Consider the following 16,331-nt stretch of genomic DNA (forward strand, 5'->3'; position numbering starts at 1 on the left):
TTTCACAGATTTTGTAGCTTTTCTTTCTGTTTAAACACCTCCACAGTTGTTCATACTGTGCCAAAGAACAACAAAGTAATTAAGTGATAGATAAACAATTAAATAACAGCAACCTTTCCCTTTTTTCATTACTACACACATTTTTTTTTTAACTTAATGAGTTTGTTAGTTTGGCAAAACAGTGATTTAAAAACAGACATTTTTCGTGAATTAACAAAAACATTCAGTTTTATTATTACATGAATTTTTTCTGTAATTTTAAACATTAATATGTTTTAGTTTATGCTCAACGAAGCGCGATGACATATTTCTTTAGCTTACTAGAGAAGCATTTCTTTTCTGGGCTCTAATGAAAGTTATAGTGGGATAAATGCAATTTTTGCAGACTTGCTTCTGTACACCACTGCAGCTTTTAATTCAAGAGGGTTAACAAAAATGTATGTATGAGTTAAGAATTACAGTCATTTTTGTACACTATCCCATTTGCAGAAGCTCTAAATCAATTAGACAATTGACTGACAGGCAGTTTGATGGCCAGATTAGGCCTGTTCCCTTCTTCCATGACAAATGAAGCAGATAAAATATCTGAAGTTGATTCCAGTCCAATTTCATAGCTTCTTACTTAAAGCGTGGAAGTACTGACCTTACTTTGAGTTTGATTCCATAAAAAGTGACAAAAACATTAGTGTCCGCTGTTCACTGCGTGGGAAGAAAACTTCTTTTTACAGCGAAAAAAACCCTTAACTTCTGAGCAAGCACTGAGTGCACTACGACATAATGGGAAATTCACAGAGACACTCGCGGATTCTTCCACTGACCGCCGCGGCACACCTGCACCAGGGCAAACCTCCGCCTGCTATACAGGTGAAAGTAGAGCAACAGGATCGCTGAGTCTTTAATTTAATTTAATTTTTCTGCTGTGTTTCACTTGCATTTATTTGAAAGACTGAGTGTAAACACAAAAAATATTTTATTTTATGTGCTGGAATGTGCAGAAAATAGGTTTAAATGTTAAACAAATTTCTTCCAGTCAGAGAATGTTGCATATAATTTAATTTTTGCTTGATGCATAAAGTTAAAAGATTAAAACTAGTAAAACGAGTTTTAAAGAGACTTTTCCATTTGATTACATTTTGTATGTATGTATGCAGAGAAAGTAGAATTGAGCTGAAAGATCTTTTGCTTTATCACCTGTTCAGGTTGTAAATCATGTTTTTAAAAAGTAATTAAGTAACTAAGTAATTAATTACTTTTGAAAATAATTAATCATTAAAGTAACACGATTATTTTTGGGGGGAAGTAATCAGTAAGTAACTTGACCAACACTGGTTATGGGTATGTATGACTGCCAGTGGAACTACTGTAGATCACTGGTGTTTACTGGTGATGTCTCTGCTGACAGATGGAGCAGGATGAATTATAAAGTGTGTGGGGCTATCCTCTGCTCAGATTAGCCGAATGCTGCACAACTGATTGACCCAAAGCATCCTGTTTGAGTAACCCAAGAGTTTCTGCAAAGATAGAGATTTTTTTAGTGGCCAAGTCAGTCACCTGAGGACTTAATATAAAAATGGCTGTGATTCCTGAACAGTTAAAAATATATATATATATTTGTTAAACCCCTTGAACAAAACCAGGACCAAATCAGCGTCTTTCTCCTGCAAATTATAAACTTCAATACCTAGATGGTGACTAAACTCCAGTTTTCAGAGTAGCATGACCCAGACAGCCCTTCTTGCTGTTGCTAAGCGAGAAGAGGTGCTTATCTTGAATAACTGCTATTAAATAGCGCAATTTATTTAAACGTGGATGGCTGTTCCTGACCACCAACCTAACAGGATTGGCTGGTGGTCACCTTGGCCAATTAGATAAATGCTTCTGAGGAATGTGCAGGGAGGGTCATCCCATAGTAAGAGGTCTCACTTACGCTACTCTGAGAACTGAGGTTACGCAAGTAACCTAAAGTTTTTCTTCCCTACATGGTTATTGTTCCTTTAATTGATCCTTTTCTGTCTTTTGTAAAGTTTGTAAACCCTGCTGGGTTTTAATGTTTATGGTTTTAGTGTTTGCAGCGTGAGGCACTGTTCAGATGCTGTGACTGTCCATCTGCTGAGAACAGTTCTGGTCGTTCTTTTTCTTCTTTTACAAGGAAACACCGCATTCAAACAGCACTGCCATGTTAAAACACGGTGCATTGTTCTGGATTTCGTCAACATGTTAGATCCCTGTTCCATGGCCTTATGAGGATATTATTGCGCGGCATGGCCTCTTTAAACAGTGCGAATGTTTCGGGAAGTGACACCTGATTTGATTTTGCTGTGTTTTTATGACTCACAGCTTGGGCTATTATTAAACAACCTGTTGATATTTAAAGGGGTGGATGCACCACGCGGATGCAGCGGTTTCAGTCGCTCCATGTGTTGATTGCGGGGAATCAGAGGAGGAGGAAAAGGCAGAGGGGGAGAACATCTGGCCCAGCTGCACACTGCGTCTTTAAAGCCCCGCTGCTGCTGCTGCTGCTGCTGATAAATTAGCTCTCCGATCAGCTGTCGCTGTCCAGGGAGGGAGGTGCTGATTTCGGAGCGCTCCTTCTTCCTCTCTCCTCCTCCTCCTCCTCCTCCTCTCTCTCTCTATCTCTCCTTTGCCGCCGACCGACCGATCGACACTTGCAGCCATTTTACGCAGGACTAACCCAATCATGTCGTGAAGAGGGAGGGAAAAGCTCGCTGGTCACCTGGGCAGAGCCAGCAGCCGCGCGTCCCGGTGATCGCACACAGGCAGGCGGCCACGCAGGGTCCGGCCAAAATGGTGAAGAGGAAAAGCCTGGATGAAAACGAACCGGAGTGCGGGAAGGGAATACCGTTCCCGATCCAGACCTTCCTGTGGAGGCAGACCAGGTTGGTGACATTGATAACAGGTGTTTGCCGTTGGTGAAAACGAGGCAGGGCTGACGGGGGTTTGTCACCGCGTCACACGTCAACATTATTTGATGAAGTGATTGAGAAACCCCGCCAGTGAGTGTCTGCTCACTGATTTGTGTTAAATGGAGGAAGATGGGGCTGTGGGTACAGATTGTATGATGTCACACCTGTAAAAAAAAAAGTGGGCCACATAGACAAAATGGGGTGATTTACTAGCCTATAACCTACATTTGTCCTTTTTTTAATCTCTCACAAGCACTCTGTTGATGTCTTTCAGTGCTTTTCTGCGGCCAAAGTTGGGAAAACAGTATGAGGCATCCTGTGTGGTAAGTCATTTCATAATACCATGTGCACGATGAGGGGAAATAATCGCTTCCCTTCCCAGTAATCTGTTTTTACCTTAATGCACCTGCAAATCAAGTGAGCTCTTGATTTTGCATTTAGCAAATTAGTTTTGCCCCCGTGCTTCCTCCCATTACCCTCGAGCTAGACTCATATCCATAATGACGCTTCTCCAGATCCCTTTGGATCCAAACAGAGCTTCCACTGTCTCTCCCACAGGCTTTTGCTCGCTCGGGGCCATGTGGGACATTTAGATAGTCAAAGAAAGAGGCTTAAGTTGCCCGCCTGATGTCTCTCTTCTCCTCTTTTTTCTCTCTCCTTTGGCTGCGTCCCCAGTCCTTTGAGCGAGTGCTGGTGGAGAACAAGCTCCACGGGCTGTCGCCGGCCCTGTCAGAGGCCATCCAGAGCATCTCCCGCTGGGAGCTGGTCCAGGCGGCGCTGCCTCACGTACTCCACTGCACCTCCATCCTGCTGTCTAACAGGAACAAGCTTGGTGAGGACGCTTTAGTCCAATCGAGCTGACAGCTTCATCCAGGTCATACCCAATCGCCAAAACACAAATCTGATTCTCCTTTTAGCTTCTTTCAGAGATCATCGCTTAAAAGGACAGAAAGGCAAATGATAGAATTAATATTTATGAGATTAAAATGGCCTGCACACAACAGGAGAGAAAAGCATCAAATCCTTCCATGTGACTTCCATGTGTCAGACATGAAACATGAATGAGCCACTGTTTGCATTATTATTGAGCAGGATTTGACACTTTCTTTAAGTAGGAGGTGGCAGGCTTTGAACTAAGCTGTTATACGCCTTCAAGTGAAAATCACTGTTGCCACACAGTAAGAGGGTCCTTCATTCAATCCAGGTCAGATCCCTCCTGTTGTGCGGCTTGTTGTCCTTGAGGGTTTCTCCTTTGGGAGCTCAGGTTTCATGCAAGAACATGCTAGATTGGTTCTCCTGTCACTCCACCTTTGACCAAAGCACTGGCTAAGTCCCTGTCAATGCTCTCGCTGCAGTATTTTGGATCAACTGAAGGCTTTTCAGAGAGTTTTTAGGACAGCTTGATAATAAGGAATTACTGTATTCCAGTCTAGAAGTAATGAAATGCATGAACTAGTTTTTTAGCATCACTCTGAGAAAGGGCATTTCTAATTGTAGAGAAATTGCACAAATAGAAGAAAGCAGTCCAACATATTTGTTTAATATGTGAAGTTAAGGACGTATCCTGGTCAAAAAGGACTCAAAGATTCCTCGCTGTGTTATTGGAGGCCTAAGTAGTGCCATCTGGAGTAAGCATCTGGTTAGATATCATATTTCTTAGATTATTAGGGTTGAGGACAATAACCTCAGTTTAAATTTAGAAGCAGGAAATTACAGGTCACCATCAAATATGACCAGTTTGTAGGCATGCAAGATTTTTTGGTAGTGGAAGCTTTCTGGTTTCTCTCTGGAGTCCACTTGCAGGTGACTTTTGGCAGGCCAGCCATGTTTAAGCAGATAAAAAAGTGTCTGTGTGTTTAGTATTTGTCTTTCGGTTACATCACAGGTCACCAGGACAAGTTGGGTGTGGCGGAGACCAAGCTGCTCCACACGCTGCACTGGATGCTGCTGGAGGCCCCACAGGAGTGCAACCATGAGCCCAGCCTGAGCCACGGCTGGTCCAGGGGCAGCAGCAGTAGCGCCTTCCTCCAGCCTGTGGGGAACCAGGGTTCCTCCCCGGGAGCTCCTAGCTCCTGCTCCAGCTCGGGCCTGGGCGGGTTAGGACAACAGCACAGCGGCTCCCTGCTGGAGGAGGATGAGCATACTCGCACCAAACTATTCCAAAAGAGCATGGCAACAGTAGAGCTGTTTGTGTTCCTGTTTGCACCGCTTGTTCATCGGATAAAGGTCTGTAACTGCGGATGCAAATGTGTACGGCCTTGAAATTGATTTTTGTAACAGAGAGCCAGGATGGCACAGGCATTGTGTTAATCTGTGGCGTTAGACTATTTATAATTTTGAGAATTTTGTGATTAATTTCAGCAACCCCTGTGTTGCTTAATTTAGTACTTGCAGTCAGCATCACCCTGTGCCTATTGATCTGTGTGTGCACACAGATGAAAGGGTCAGCTTATATTACTCCTGGGAGTGCACTGTTTCCCAGCTGTGCAGGGAATTACTGTCTTGTCTTGTTAGCATGTTGTAACGGAGGTTTAAGAATCTTAACAACACAAAACATTTAACCAAGACAGAATAATTGTTTCTGGTGTTTACAGGCTGTTTTGAGGAAAGAAATGTGTAAATATGTTGCCTTTTTCCAGGAGTCAGACTTGACCTTCAGACTGGCTAGTGGTCTGGTAATATGGCAGCCAATGTGGGAGCACCGCCTGCCTGACATCCCTGCTTTTACTGCCCTCATCAAACCTGTCAGAAACATTGTTACAGGTGAAGAAATTCCCACTTTTTAAAGAAATTCCTACTATCTTTGAGAAATCGCCGCTATCTTTAAGGGCTATATATATAATATATAGAGTATATAAAGTGGTTCTTAATCGTATTCCTAATATATAACCCATGCATCTGTGTCAGATATTCCTCCTTAACATCTTTCATGTTTAAGATGTTCAGCTGAACTAATTTTAACCTAAATCTGGGATACTTTTAGTTTACCGTGTCCCAATTATAGTTAGTTAACCATAAATAAGCTTATAATTTCAACCTTTTATCTACTGCCCTAAGCTAATACTCTATTTAACAGCAATTTAATATATAGAATTATGTTTGCTGGTGTTATATTTTTGTAGTTGGCTAATTTAAACAATTTTTTTCTAATTAAAGTTTTTTATTATTTTAAACAATTAAGAAAACCATAACATAATAACCCAAAACAACAAAAAACACACTCAGTGAAGAAAACAAATAAATACATAAATAAATTAAATAAATAAATAAACTGTTGCACACACAGTTAATTCTTAATTGAAGAAAGAAAGAAAGAAAAAGAATTAATTTAAACTATTTAAATGTTTGTTTGTTTTTTGCTATTTAAAACTGTTAATACACAAAGTTAGCTAACAGTTTTCTTCCGGCAACATAGCAGCTAAATCACTGGTGTTCATTTCATAGCTTTAGCTAGCTGCTGTAATACAGCTTTTTATCTGTTACATTAGGCTAACAGTGTTATTTGCACAGTCACCTAACAATTTCATCTCTTTAGTTATATATACTTTTATATTTCAACTGTTAATCTAAACAGTTAGCTAACAGCTTTGGCAATTTGGTCATTCGTACCTTTTTGCTATTTCAACTGCTAATACACCAAGTTAGCTAACAGTTTTGACTAGTTATCCAGCATTTCAATCACAATAAGATGGAGTCAATCTGCTGTCAGTTTGTGATTGACGGGGTTAAGCTTGGTAGTTACATGCATTTTGTTTGTGATTAACTGTGATAAATCTGTAAAAATTGCAAATCCTTTGCAATCTACATACAAAGAAATTCACACTAACAAATTGCATGAGGAACCTCACAGATTTACTGCTCTACTATCAAAGTAATGTAACAATGCCGCCCCAAAAAATCTTTACAAAAAACAAATAGAGTGTCACAGACAAGTTACGGTTATTGGCGCAGACTGACTTAGATTGATTATATTGTGTTTGCAATCCTTCTGCATTTATAAATTAGGCGGCAATAATTGCAATCGAACAGCAAAAACCTTCAATGCAATCACCAGCCAACCAGACCCTCCTATTTTTGGTGTGAAAGAACCACAATCCATAACGTTAGCTAACATATTTAGTCATAGGACACTCAGTTCTATAAATAGTGAAACGAATCATTCCAGGTGTCTGCTGCCTACTGCAGAAGAACCCTCTGGGGTACTTGTACCCCTGGTTGGGAATTAGTGTGTTAAGAGATAATCTATTTTTATTTGCTCAGAATTAACACATGTATACTGTTATGCCTGTCTAAACAGCAAAGAGGAACTCCCCAGTCAACAACCAGTGCAGCCCCTGTGGATCAGGCAACCCGGGTCCCACGGTGAGCTAACGTTTTCAGCCCATATCTTGTCAGATTCTGCTTCCCATGTTGATTGAATGTGCTCGGGCAAGAGTCTGAGGCTTCTTCCCCTCCCCTTTTCCAATGTTCCCCCTGGGGCTGGCTGTTAATATTCATTAGCACGGTGAGCCGGGGTCATGACAGAAACCACACTCCAACCTCAGAGCCTTTAATTATCAGGAACTGTCTGCCTGTCTGTCTTCCTGATATCCATCTCTATCTCTCTTCCTACCCACAGGGCTTCCAGGTGGTTTGCGAAGCCACCCAATCAGATTCCTCCTCCCCGTCAGTCGGGGAGCAGAGTTGTCGTCGTGGTAACTCAGTGGAGAAAGGTGGCCCTTCCCAACAGCAACCCCCACCGGTCAAAGGCCCTTCCAAGAAAAAGTGAGCATGTGTTATTCAGTTTCCCCTCAAGAAGCAGTGAAACGTGTTGAAGCATCAATTTTAACTTACCAAACAAATGGATAATTGTATTAATAGAGACCCACAGAGGAAATCACACAAGCATTATTTTTGATTTATAAACGATCAATATTGGAGGCGCTGCTTTCATAAAACCTCTCGGAAATGACTAATTTTTCCACGCTTTAGCCAGTTGAGGGTTGAAGCAGTGCAGACATGACCTGCACTGACACGGAGCTGGTGCCATCGTCTTGTTGATGGCTAAACACCGAGCCCCGCAGCAGCGTCTGTCAAACCCACTGCACCACACGCCTCGCTCTGCTAGCTTGCGATGAGCTAGGGTACATGAATAGATCCACTTCCCCCCTGTGTAATATGTTGCTTCAAGCAGTACTGTCTCGTCCCTCACGCACACAACCACAGCTCTTTTCCTGTTGTGCATCAGCAAACCCATGTGACATTTTGCCCACATATCCAGGGTAATTACGCTGAAGTAATGTGCTACATGTCTAATGCTGGCATAGTCCCTGGCCTGGCTTGATTTGGTGTGCCCACTTCCAGGCCAAGGCTCAGTCTCTCTCAAGCTCTCTTTGGCAAAGGCAGGGCAAAAAATAAAAAATAAAAATTTTACAATTACACCAAATCTGACCAGCAAAGAAGTTCCTCACTGGCAGGTTTATTTCCATCCTAAGCCCTCCACTGCTCATCTTAGCTCATTCTGACAACCAAGCATGTCACTCCGACGCTTTTTCGCAATCCTTCTGACAGCCGGCAGCTGACTGAAAATCAAAACAAGCCCGGAAACCAACCCCCTCGCCTCCTAAAAACACCCCCGAGCCAATTATATCCTCACACATCCTTGTACCACAGGGTTTGAGCAGTGGTTACATGGTAATGCAGGAGATGGAGGATCTATCCCTCCTCTTTCCCTGCTTAACAAAGACAAATTAATTGCTTTCTTCATGCGTGCAGTGGGATTTTCAGGCTGACTGCGGGATTGAGGAGGACAGTGAGCTGAATGTAAATCAGACATGCAGCAAGGGAGAGTTTTGACGCTCTCCTGATCAAAAATACCCCCCGCCTCCCCCACCTACCCCACCAGACTCCAGGTCTCTGAGGGACGGTTTACATTTACATCTGCCAGTCACCAGGCTGTTCGTGCACCTCTGCGCTGCACCGCACTGATAAAATAATTTCCGGCACCGGGTGCTGCGAGTAATGCAGCTTACTCAACCACCGCAATCCGCGCAGCACTGCTGATGCTGAGGCAGTTTCCATGGCAACCGCTGGCTGCTGCATCCTCTCCTACCGCATGGAGTCGGAGGACCGGGGTGGCTGTCGTCACGCGGTCTCTGTGGCAACCTGACACAATAGCAGTAGGGAGAGTGAGTGTGTATGTGTGAGTGTGTCGGCTAGACGGTGAAACATGATACAGCCTGCCTTCGCCGCCCGCTCTCAAAGTGATTCATGTACATATCGACCAGCACTTCCTGCTCCATTTATTACAGCGGCTGGGATTAAATAGCCCGCTACGTCTGCCTCTCCTACAGTATCAATATGTTTCTTCACAGTTTGTGGTAACTCCTTTGCAGCTCGCCAACTGCTGACCTTCATTCCTGCTTATTTATAGTGGACTCACGTAGGCTGGAGCTCCCTCCCTCCCTCCCTCCCTCTCTGCTCCTCTTCCAATGATGCTGAAGGGGGGCTCTGTCCTTGTTTATCATCCTCCTTTGATGCATTGTTAATGAAGCAATGTGGCAGGAGTTGATCACAGTCTAATATAACACAAAAGGTTGTGATGTAGTGTAATTATATATGTAGTTACGGCTTTTGGCATTGCTATCATGATATTCAGTTTAGCTACTTAAGGATAGTTTACTGTAAAGTGCCTTTTAATTCAGTTCAGTTTTATTCATATAGAGCAGGGGTCCCCAATCCCAGTCCACAAGGGCCAGTGTCCCTGCAGGTTTTACATCTCACCCTGGGTCAACACACCTGAATCACATGATTAGTTCATTACCAGGCCTCTGGAGAACTTTAAGACATGTTGAGGAGGTCATTTAGCCATTTAAATCAGCTGTGATGGATCAGGGACACATCTAAAACCTGCAGGGACACCGGCCCTCGAGGACTGGGATTGGGGACCCCTGATATAGAGCAACAGTTGCCTCAATGCGCTTTTTATTGTAAGGTAAAAGCAGAGAAAACCCCAACAGTCATATGACCCTATGAGCAAGCACTTTGGCGACAGTAGGAAGGAAAAACTCCCTTTTAACAGGAAGAAACCTCCAGCAGAACCAGGCTCAGGAGGGCGCGGCCATCTTCCGGTTGGGGGTGACGCGACATGCTGTGGAAGAGAGCCAGAGATGAATAATAACTAATACTTAAATGCTGAGATGTGTATGAGCACATATGTGAAAAGGTGACTTTAACTGCATGTGTCTGTTCATTCTACAGTCCGTGTTCTATTCCATATCTGCTACTTTTATCCACTTGTGTTGAGATTTCTCACCTGATGTCTTGCACACATTGCCTAGGAGTTGTCCCCCATATTGGATGTGATACAACCAAAGTCAGTGGTGGTTGTTCTTGGAGGGGTTTTTGCTCCTGCTGGGTGAAACTGCTGCAAAGAAGCTCCTGCACCATAATCCTCCTAGTGATTGCTTTGGTCGCTAGTAATGCGCCATGATTTCCTATAGTTTTTCTTATGTTGTCATCAGCCTGCTAGGCAGCTGGGCAGAGTGGACACCCAAGTTTGTGAATGCAGTGACTCGAGAAGGAGGCAATGTAGAATCTTGAAATTGATACCTTCAGGCACTAAAAATCAAGCTTAAATTTCAGCTACTTTCAGTGACCTTTATGTTTTTCTGAGAACAAGAAGATCCCGTTGAGATTAAAAACCTCTTTTTCAAGGGAGACCTGGCCAAGATAGGCAGCAGCAAGTGTCCCACAGTTACAGAAATTACTCAATTAAACACAGGCAGCAACAACACACATGCAAAAATAAATGAAAAAATTAAATTAAATTCAAATAAAAATAAAAAAATCAGTTGAAATGACAATCAATCTAATTGAAACAGTTGCATGTTATGGACTTGGCCTTAAGGATTCGTAGTTTAGATTTAAAAGCACTTAATAAAATGAATTCAGTCATTTTCCATTCGTTCTGCAGTTTGTTCCAAGCCGAGGATGCTAAGTGGACAAAAGCTCTTTTACCAAATTCAGTTCAGGCAAATGGAACAGAAAGCAACAAGTAACCATGCAGACGAAGAGAATACTGACCAGCATGTTTCATTGTAAGCAGGGAACATATATAAGAAGGTAGCAACCCAAGTATTGCTTTATATATAAAACTATATAGATAAAAGTTCCTCCGACTTGCCAAAGCAGGCCATCCTACCTGAGAGTATAACTTACAGGGTGAGTCTGAAATTTGCGGTTAGTGATGAACCTCAGAGAAGCATGATACACAGTATCAACCATTCAAAGACATTGAGCAGAAGTATTCATACAGTGGGGCAAAAAAGTATTTAGTCAGCCACCGATTGTGCAAGTTCCCCCACTTAAAATGATGACAGAGGTCAGTAATTTGCACCAGAGGTACACTTCAACTGTGAGAGACAGAATGTGAAAAAAAATATCCACGAATTCACATGGTAGGATTTGTAAAGAATTTATTCGTAAATCAGGGTGGAAAATAAGTATTTGGTCACCTTAAACAAGGAAAATCTCTGGCTCTCACAGACCTGTAACGTCTTCTGTAAGAAGCTTTTCTGTCCCCCACTCGTTACCTGTATGAATGGCACCTGTTTGAACTCATCATCTGTATAAAAGACACCTGTCCACAGCCTCAAACAGTCAGACTCCAAACTCCGCCATGGCCAAGACCAAAGAGCTTTCGAAGGACACCAGGAAAAGTATTGTAGACCTGCACCAGACTGGGAAGAGTGAATCTACAATAGGCAAGCAGCTTGGTGTGAAAAAATCAACTGTGGGAGCAATCATCAGAAAATGGAAGACATACAAGACCACTGATAATCTCCCTCGATCTGGGGCTCCACGCAAGATCTCATCCCGTGGGGTCAAAATGATCATGAGAACGGTGAGCAAAGATCCCAGAACCACACGGGGGGACCTGGTGAATGACCTGCAGAGAGCTGGGACCAAAGTAACAAAGGTCACCATCAGTAACACACTACAACGGCAGGGAATCAAATCCCGCAGTGCCAGAGGTGTTCCGCTGCTGAAGCCAGTGCATGTCCAGGCCCGTCTGAAGTTTGCCAGAGAGCACATGGATGATACAGCAGAGGATTGGGAGAATGTCATGTGGTCAGATGAAACCAAAGTAGAACTTTTTGGTATAAACTCAACTCGTCGTGTTTGGAGGAAGAAGAATACTGAGTTGCATCCCAAAAACACCATACCTACTGTGAAGCATGGGGGTGGAAACATCATGCTATGGGGCTGTTTTTCTGCCAAGGGGACAGGACGACTGATCCGTGTTAAGGACAGAATGAATGGGGCCATGTATCGTGAGATTTTGAGCCAAAACCTCCTTCCATCAGTGAGAACTTTGAAGATGAAATGAGGCTGGGTCTTCCAACATGACAATGATCCAAAACACACCGCCCGGGCAACAAAGGAGTGGCTCCGTAAGAAGCATTTGAAAGTCCTGGAGTGGCCTAGCCAGTCTCCAGACCTCAACCCCATAGAAAATCTGTGGCGGGAGTTGAAAGTCCGTGTTGCTCGGCGACAGCCCCAAAACATCACTGCTCTCGAGAAGATCTGCATGGAGGAATGGGCCAAAATACCAGCTACTGTGTGTGCAAACCTGGGGCCCGTTCTTCGTACTGCGCTAAGTAAGTTAGCTGGATTAGATTGTTGACGATTTCGCGTGATCCTGGATCGTTCGGTTCCCCGAAGCTCATCCGGGACTTGCTGTCATAGCAACAGAGCCGTAAGCGTAAACCTGCTCGGGAGCAGGTTTACTTTATGTAAACAGGATTAGATCGCGGCCACGCAGGTATGTCCGCTTCATTTATACGAAAGCAACAGCGATATTCCACCACTGTTTCACCATAAATAAATAACATCAATGTAACTAAAGGTAATGCAGCACTTGATCCTTTTATTGATGTCACACAGATACATACAGGTCATTTCCTAAAAAAGGGAAATGAACTATTAACATTCTATTACATGTATGTGATTATTACAGATGTAATTCATATTTCAGAGTAGTAATTGTAAATTACTTCGTGTAATCAAGATGAGAGACCACGGCTATAAAAGCGAAGGTGGATTTGGGAAGCCTGTCGCAGCCATGTCCAACCCATTGCGGAAGGTGCAAGATTGATAAGGAGAGTCCTCAGAATTCAGCGTATATTGTGGGATAGACAGGATCCTTTAGCTCAGCGCAACAGTGTGCTCATTGAGAGATATCGATATTCCCGTGAGGGTATTATTTACTTAACCAACTTGTTGACGAGGGGGTGCAGGACCACCACCTGTCTTTTTTTCCTCTGCCCTTTTCTTGGTTGCTGTTATGAACAAACTAACAGAGTATTACAGGCCAGTATTACCTTGCCAAGAGACGAAAAGCAATCTAAGAGATAAATATTACCATTCTGTAGAATACTCCTGTATTCCACTTTTACTTGTTCCCATGTTCTTGTGGGTCCTGTTGTGGCTCTAATGTGAAAGGGGATATAATATAACATATTATAATATAATATAATGCCATATGATATTGGACAATATAGTGTCATATGATAGATCTACCCTACCGCCTACTGGTGTTGGCCAGAGGGGCCGATGGCGCGATATGGCAGCCTGGCTACAACCGTAGCTGCCTCCACCAGTGTGTGAATGTGGGAGTGAATGAATAGTGTTATCGTACAGGGCTTTGGGTGCCTTGGAAAGCGCTATATGAACCCAATCCATTATTATTAGTATTATTATTAAATTACCTACGAGTTTGATTTGTCAGCAACTTTCTGCCAGCCCTCTCTCCTTGCTTTTGCAGCCTTTGCAGTGTTCTCTTGCATTTTAATTAAACTCTGAAACTCCTGAAATCCCTCACTCATGAGTTCTTGCTCTGCTGCCGGAAAATACCGAGCACGCCCCTTCGACATTTTCGCCGACCAATCAGCGGGTTGCCGATCAATGTTTCTACTATCGATGCGTAGCCCCTTTTACGACACCCAGTGATGTCACATTACTGCGTCCAGCTGTACTAATCGTCAACAGCAGGTGTGTTCGGGGAACCGGATTAGCGAGCTCACGGTTAGCGCGATGGTTTGATCTTGGATGTAGTAAGCGACGTACGAAGAACAGGCCCCTGGTAAAGACCTATAGTAAACGTTTGACCTCTGTTATTGCCAACAAAGGTTATGTTACAAAGTATTGAGTTGTATTTTTGTTATTGACCAAATACTTATTTTCCACCCTGATTTACGAATAAATTCTTTACAAATCCTATCATGTGGATTCATGGATTTTTTTTTCACATTCTGTCTCTCATAGTTGAAGTGTACCTCTGGTGCAAATTACTGACCTCTGTCATCATTTTAGGTGGGGGAACTTGCACAATCGGTGGCTGACTAAATACTTTTTTGCCCCACTGTATATACAATATCTCCATAATCCAGCACAGGCAAAAATGTCGCAGCAACAAGCCGCTTCTTTGTACTAAAAGAGAAACACAACTTATTTTGAAAATAAAATCTCAGTTTTAACTTCAGATTTTTCACATGATTCTCTACATGTGGTTTGAAGGTGAGCGAGTCATCAATTAAGATTCCCAGATATTTATGGGTGTGAACCAACTCTATTTTATTACCTTCAAGAGTGGTTACTGATGGGATTGTTTGGGCCCATTTTCTTGATTTAGAAAACAACATGAGCTTTGTTTTGTCTGCGTTGAGAACAAGTTTAAGCTGAAGTAATGTGATGTGAATGTGATAATTCAAGAAGGAAATCACATTTTTGTCAAATTAATGCCATAGGTGCATCTACTAAAAATCTCAATGACTTCAAATTCCAGTGACCTTGACCTCACATTCAGAGGTCAGTTTTTCTCATCGACTACTAGCTGAGGTGTAGTCCACCGGAAATAGAGAAGGTTCGCCTTCAGAGTAAAGCTTGATTTAGGCTTTTATGGGAAAATCTACATCACACAGTAACTGGAAACTCTGTTTGTTTCAACACTGTAACCTTCCAGCCATTCAAGTCATTATGGTATGTGTCAACCCAGCGTACATTTCTCAGGCGGTGCAGGTCAGCTTATGTAAAAGGTTGCAACATACGGTTAAAATTGGGTTCTGGTTATGGCGTAGGTTATGCTGTAGATCTGATGCAGAAGCATCATTTATGTGAAAATGTTGTGCCTCAGGACTGCAGCTAGCAACAGTCTACTGTGTCCAGTTTGTGTCCCACTGTTTACAGTTTCACTGCAGCTTTGAGAGCAGCTGCACAGTGTTTAGAGACCAGTTCATCATGAAAGTGATGAACTGGTCTTCAACTACAACCTCAGCAGTCTGCTACTGGTTGGTTTGTCAGCCAGTACAACTGGAACTTTATCATGCATTTCTCCAACATGCTGGTTCAGTTGTCCATGAAACAACATATCGATTGAGCTGAAAGTCCTGACAGATCATCTGATTTTATCCTTTTATGACTCCACTGACACCCTTCAAAGTATCGAATCAGCAAATCTCATGTAGGCTGCACAATTTAAGCTGCTACAGACTGCTTACTTTTTGCTGCTGCCTCTGCAAGCTGCTTTGCAACCCAACCCCACGCCTTGCTCCTCCTTTACATGCTTTTTCATCTTCTTCTTCTTTTTTTTTTTTTTACCTCTATCAATGTCATATACCATATATTGTCACCAATGTTCCCTCTAAACCAGGGCTCTAGACTAACTTTTTGCCATGGGCGTACCGGTACGCCTAACTTTAAAAAGTTAGGCGTACCGGCACAAAAGTTAGGTGTACACAAATTTTATAATAATTTATATAATATAATGTGTTTTTCTGGATACACTGTGCTTTTTCAGCATTCAAAGATTGATGACACCGTGTCAGAGCACTGGCATGAATGAATGAATGGATGAATTTCAGAAGGATCAGGCCTTAACTTAACAGAAAAGTTAGCAATAGTTCTTTTCCTATTACAGCTACATCCACGTCTGTCGTGCCTAGGCTGCTCACTAGGGCTGGGTATCATCACTGATTTCTATAATCCATTTGATTCCGGTTTTCAAAGTCCCGATTCAATTCAACTTAGCCTCAGACATTCAGAAATATTATAATTCTGATCATTTATCAGTACTGACTTCATCAGAATTGTGAACATCACAGCAGATGTATGGGCTCAAAATGTGGTCATAAATATTTTGTACTTGTAAAAAAGATTTGTATGTGTAAAAAGAATTTGTGTGTGCGTAAAAAAGATTTGTATGTGTAAAAAAGATTTGTGTGTGCGTAAAAAAGATTTGTGTGTGTAAAAAAGATTTGTATGTGTAAAAAGAATTTGTGTGTGCGTAAAAAAGATTTGTATGTGTAAAAAAGATTTGTATGTGTAAAAAAGATTTGTGTGTGGACTTAGAAAAAAAACCCTGCAAGT

The 16,331-nt window shown here is 42.5% G+C and overlaps 1 protein-coding gene across 17 annotated transcripts in view; it reads left to right on the plus strand.

The window, feature by feature from the left end:
* The first annotated feature begins 2,388 nt into the window (after window positions 1-2,388).
* Window positions 2,389-16,331, plus strand: part of unc80 (unc-80 homolog (C. elegans)) — a 68,444-nt gene continuing 54,501 nt past the window's right edge. For all 17 annotated transcript variants that reach the window (XM_026157881.1, XM_026157884.1, XM_026157890.1 and 14 more), the window contains exons 1-7: window positions 2,389-2,897; window positions 3,199-3,247; window positions 3,600-3,756; window positions 4,810-5,150; window positions 5,564-5,687; window positions 7,222-7,286; window positions 7,543-7,688. In XM_026157881.1, the coding sequence (XP_026013666.1) occupies window positions 2,806-2,897; window positions 3,199-3,247; window positions 3,600-3,756; window positions 4,810-5,150; window positions 5,564-5,687; window positions 7,222-7,286; window positions 7,543-7,688 (974 nt within the window). In that variant the 5' untranslated portion in view covers window positions 2,389-2,805. The remainder of the gene's footprint in view (window positions 2,898-3,198; window positions 3,248-3,599; window positions 3,757-4,809; window positions 5,151-5,563; window positions 5,688-7,221; window positions 7,287-7,542; window positions 7,689-16,331) is intronic.

This window comes from Astatotilapia calliptera, chromosome 23 (assembly GCF_900246225.1).
Source record: "Astatotilapia calliptera chromosome 23, fAstCal1.2, whole genome shotgun sequence".
NCBI lineage: Eukaryota > Metazoa > Chordata > Actinopteri > Cichliformes > Cichlidae > Astatotilapia > Astatotilapia calliptera.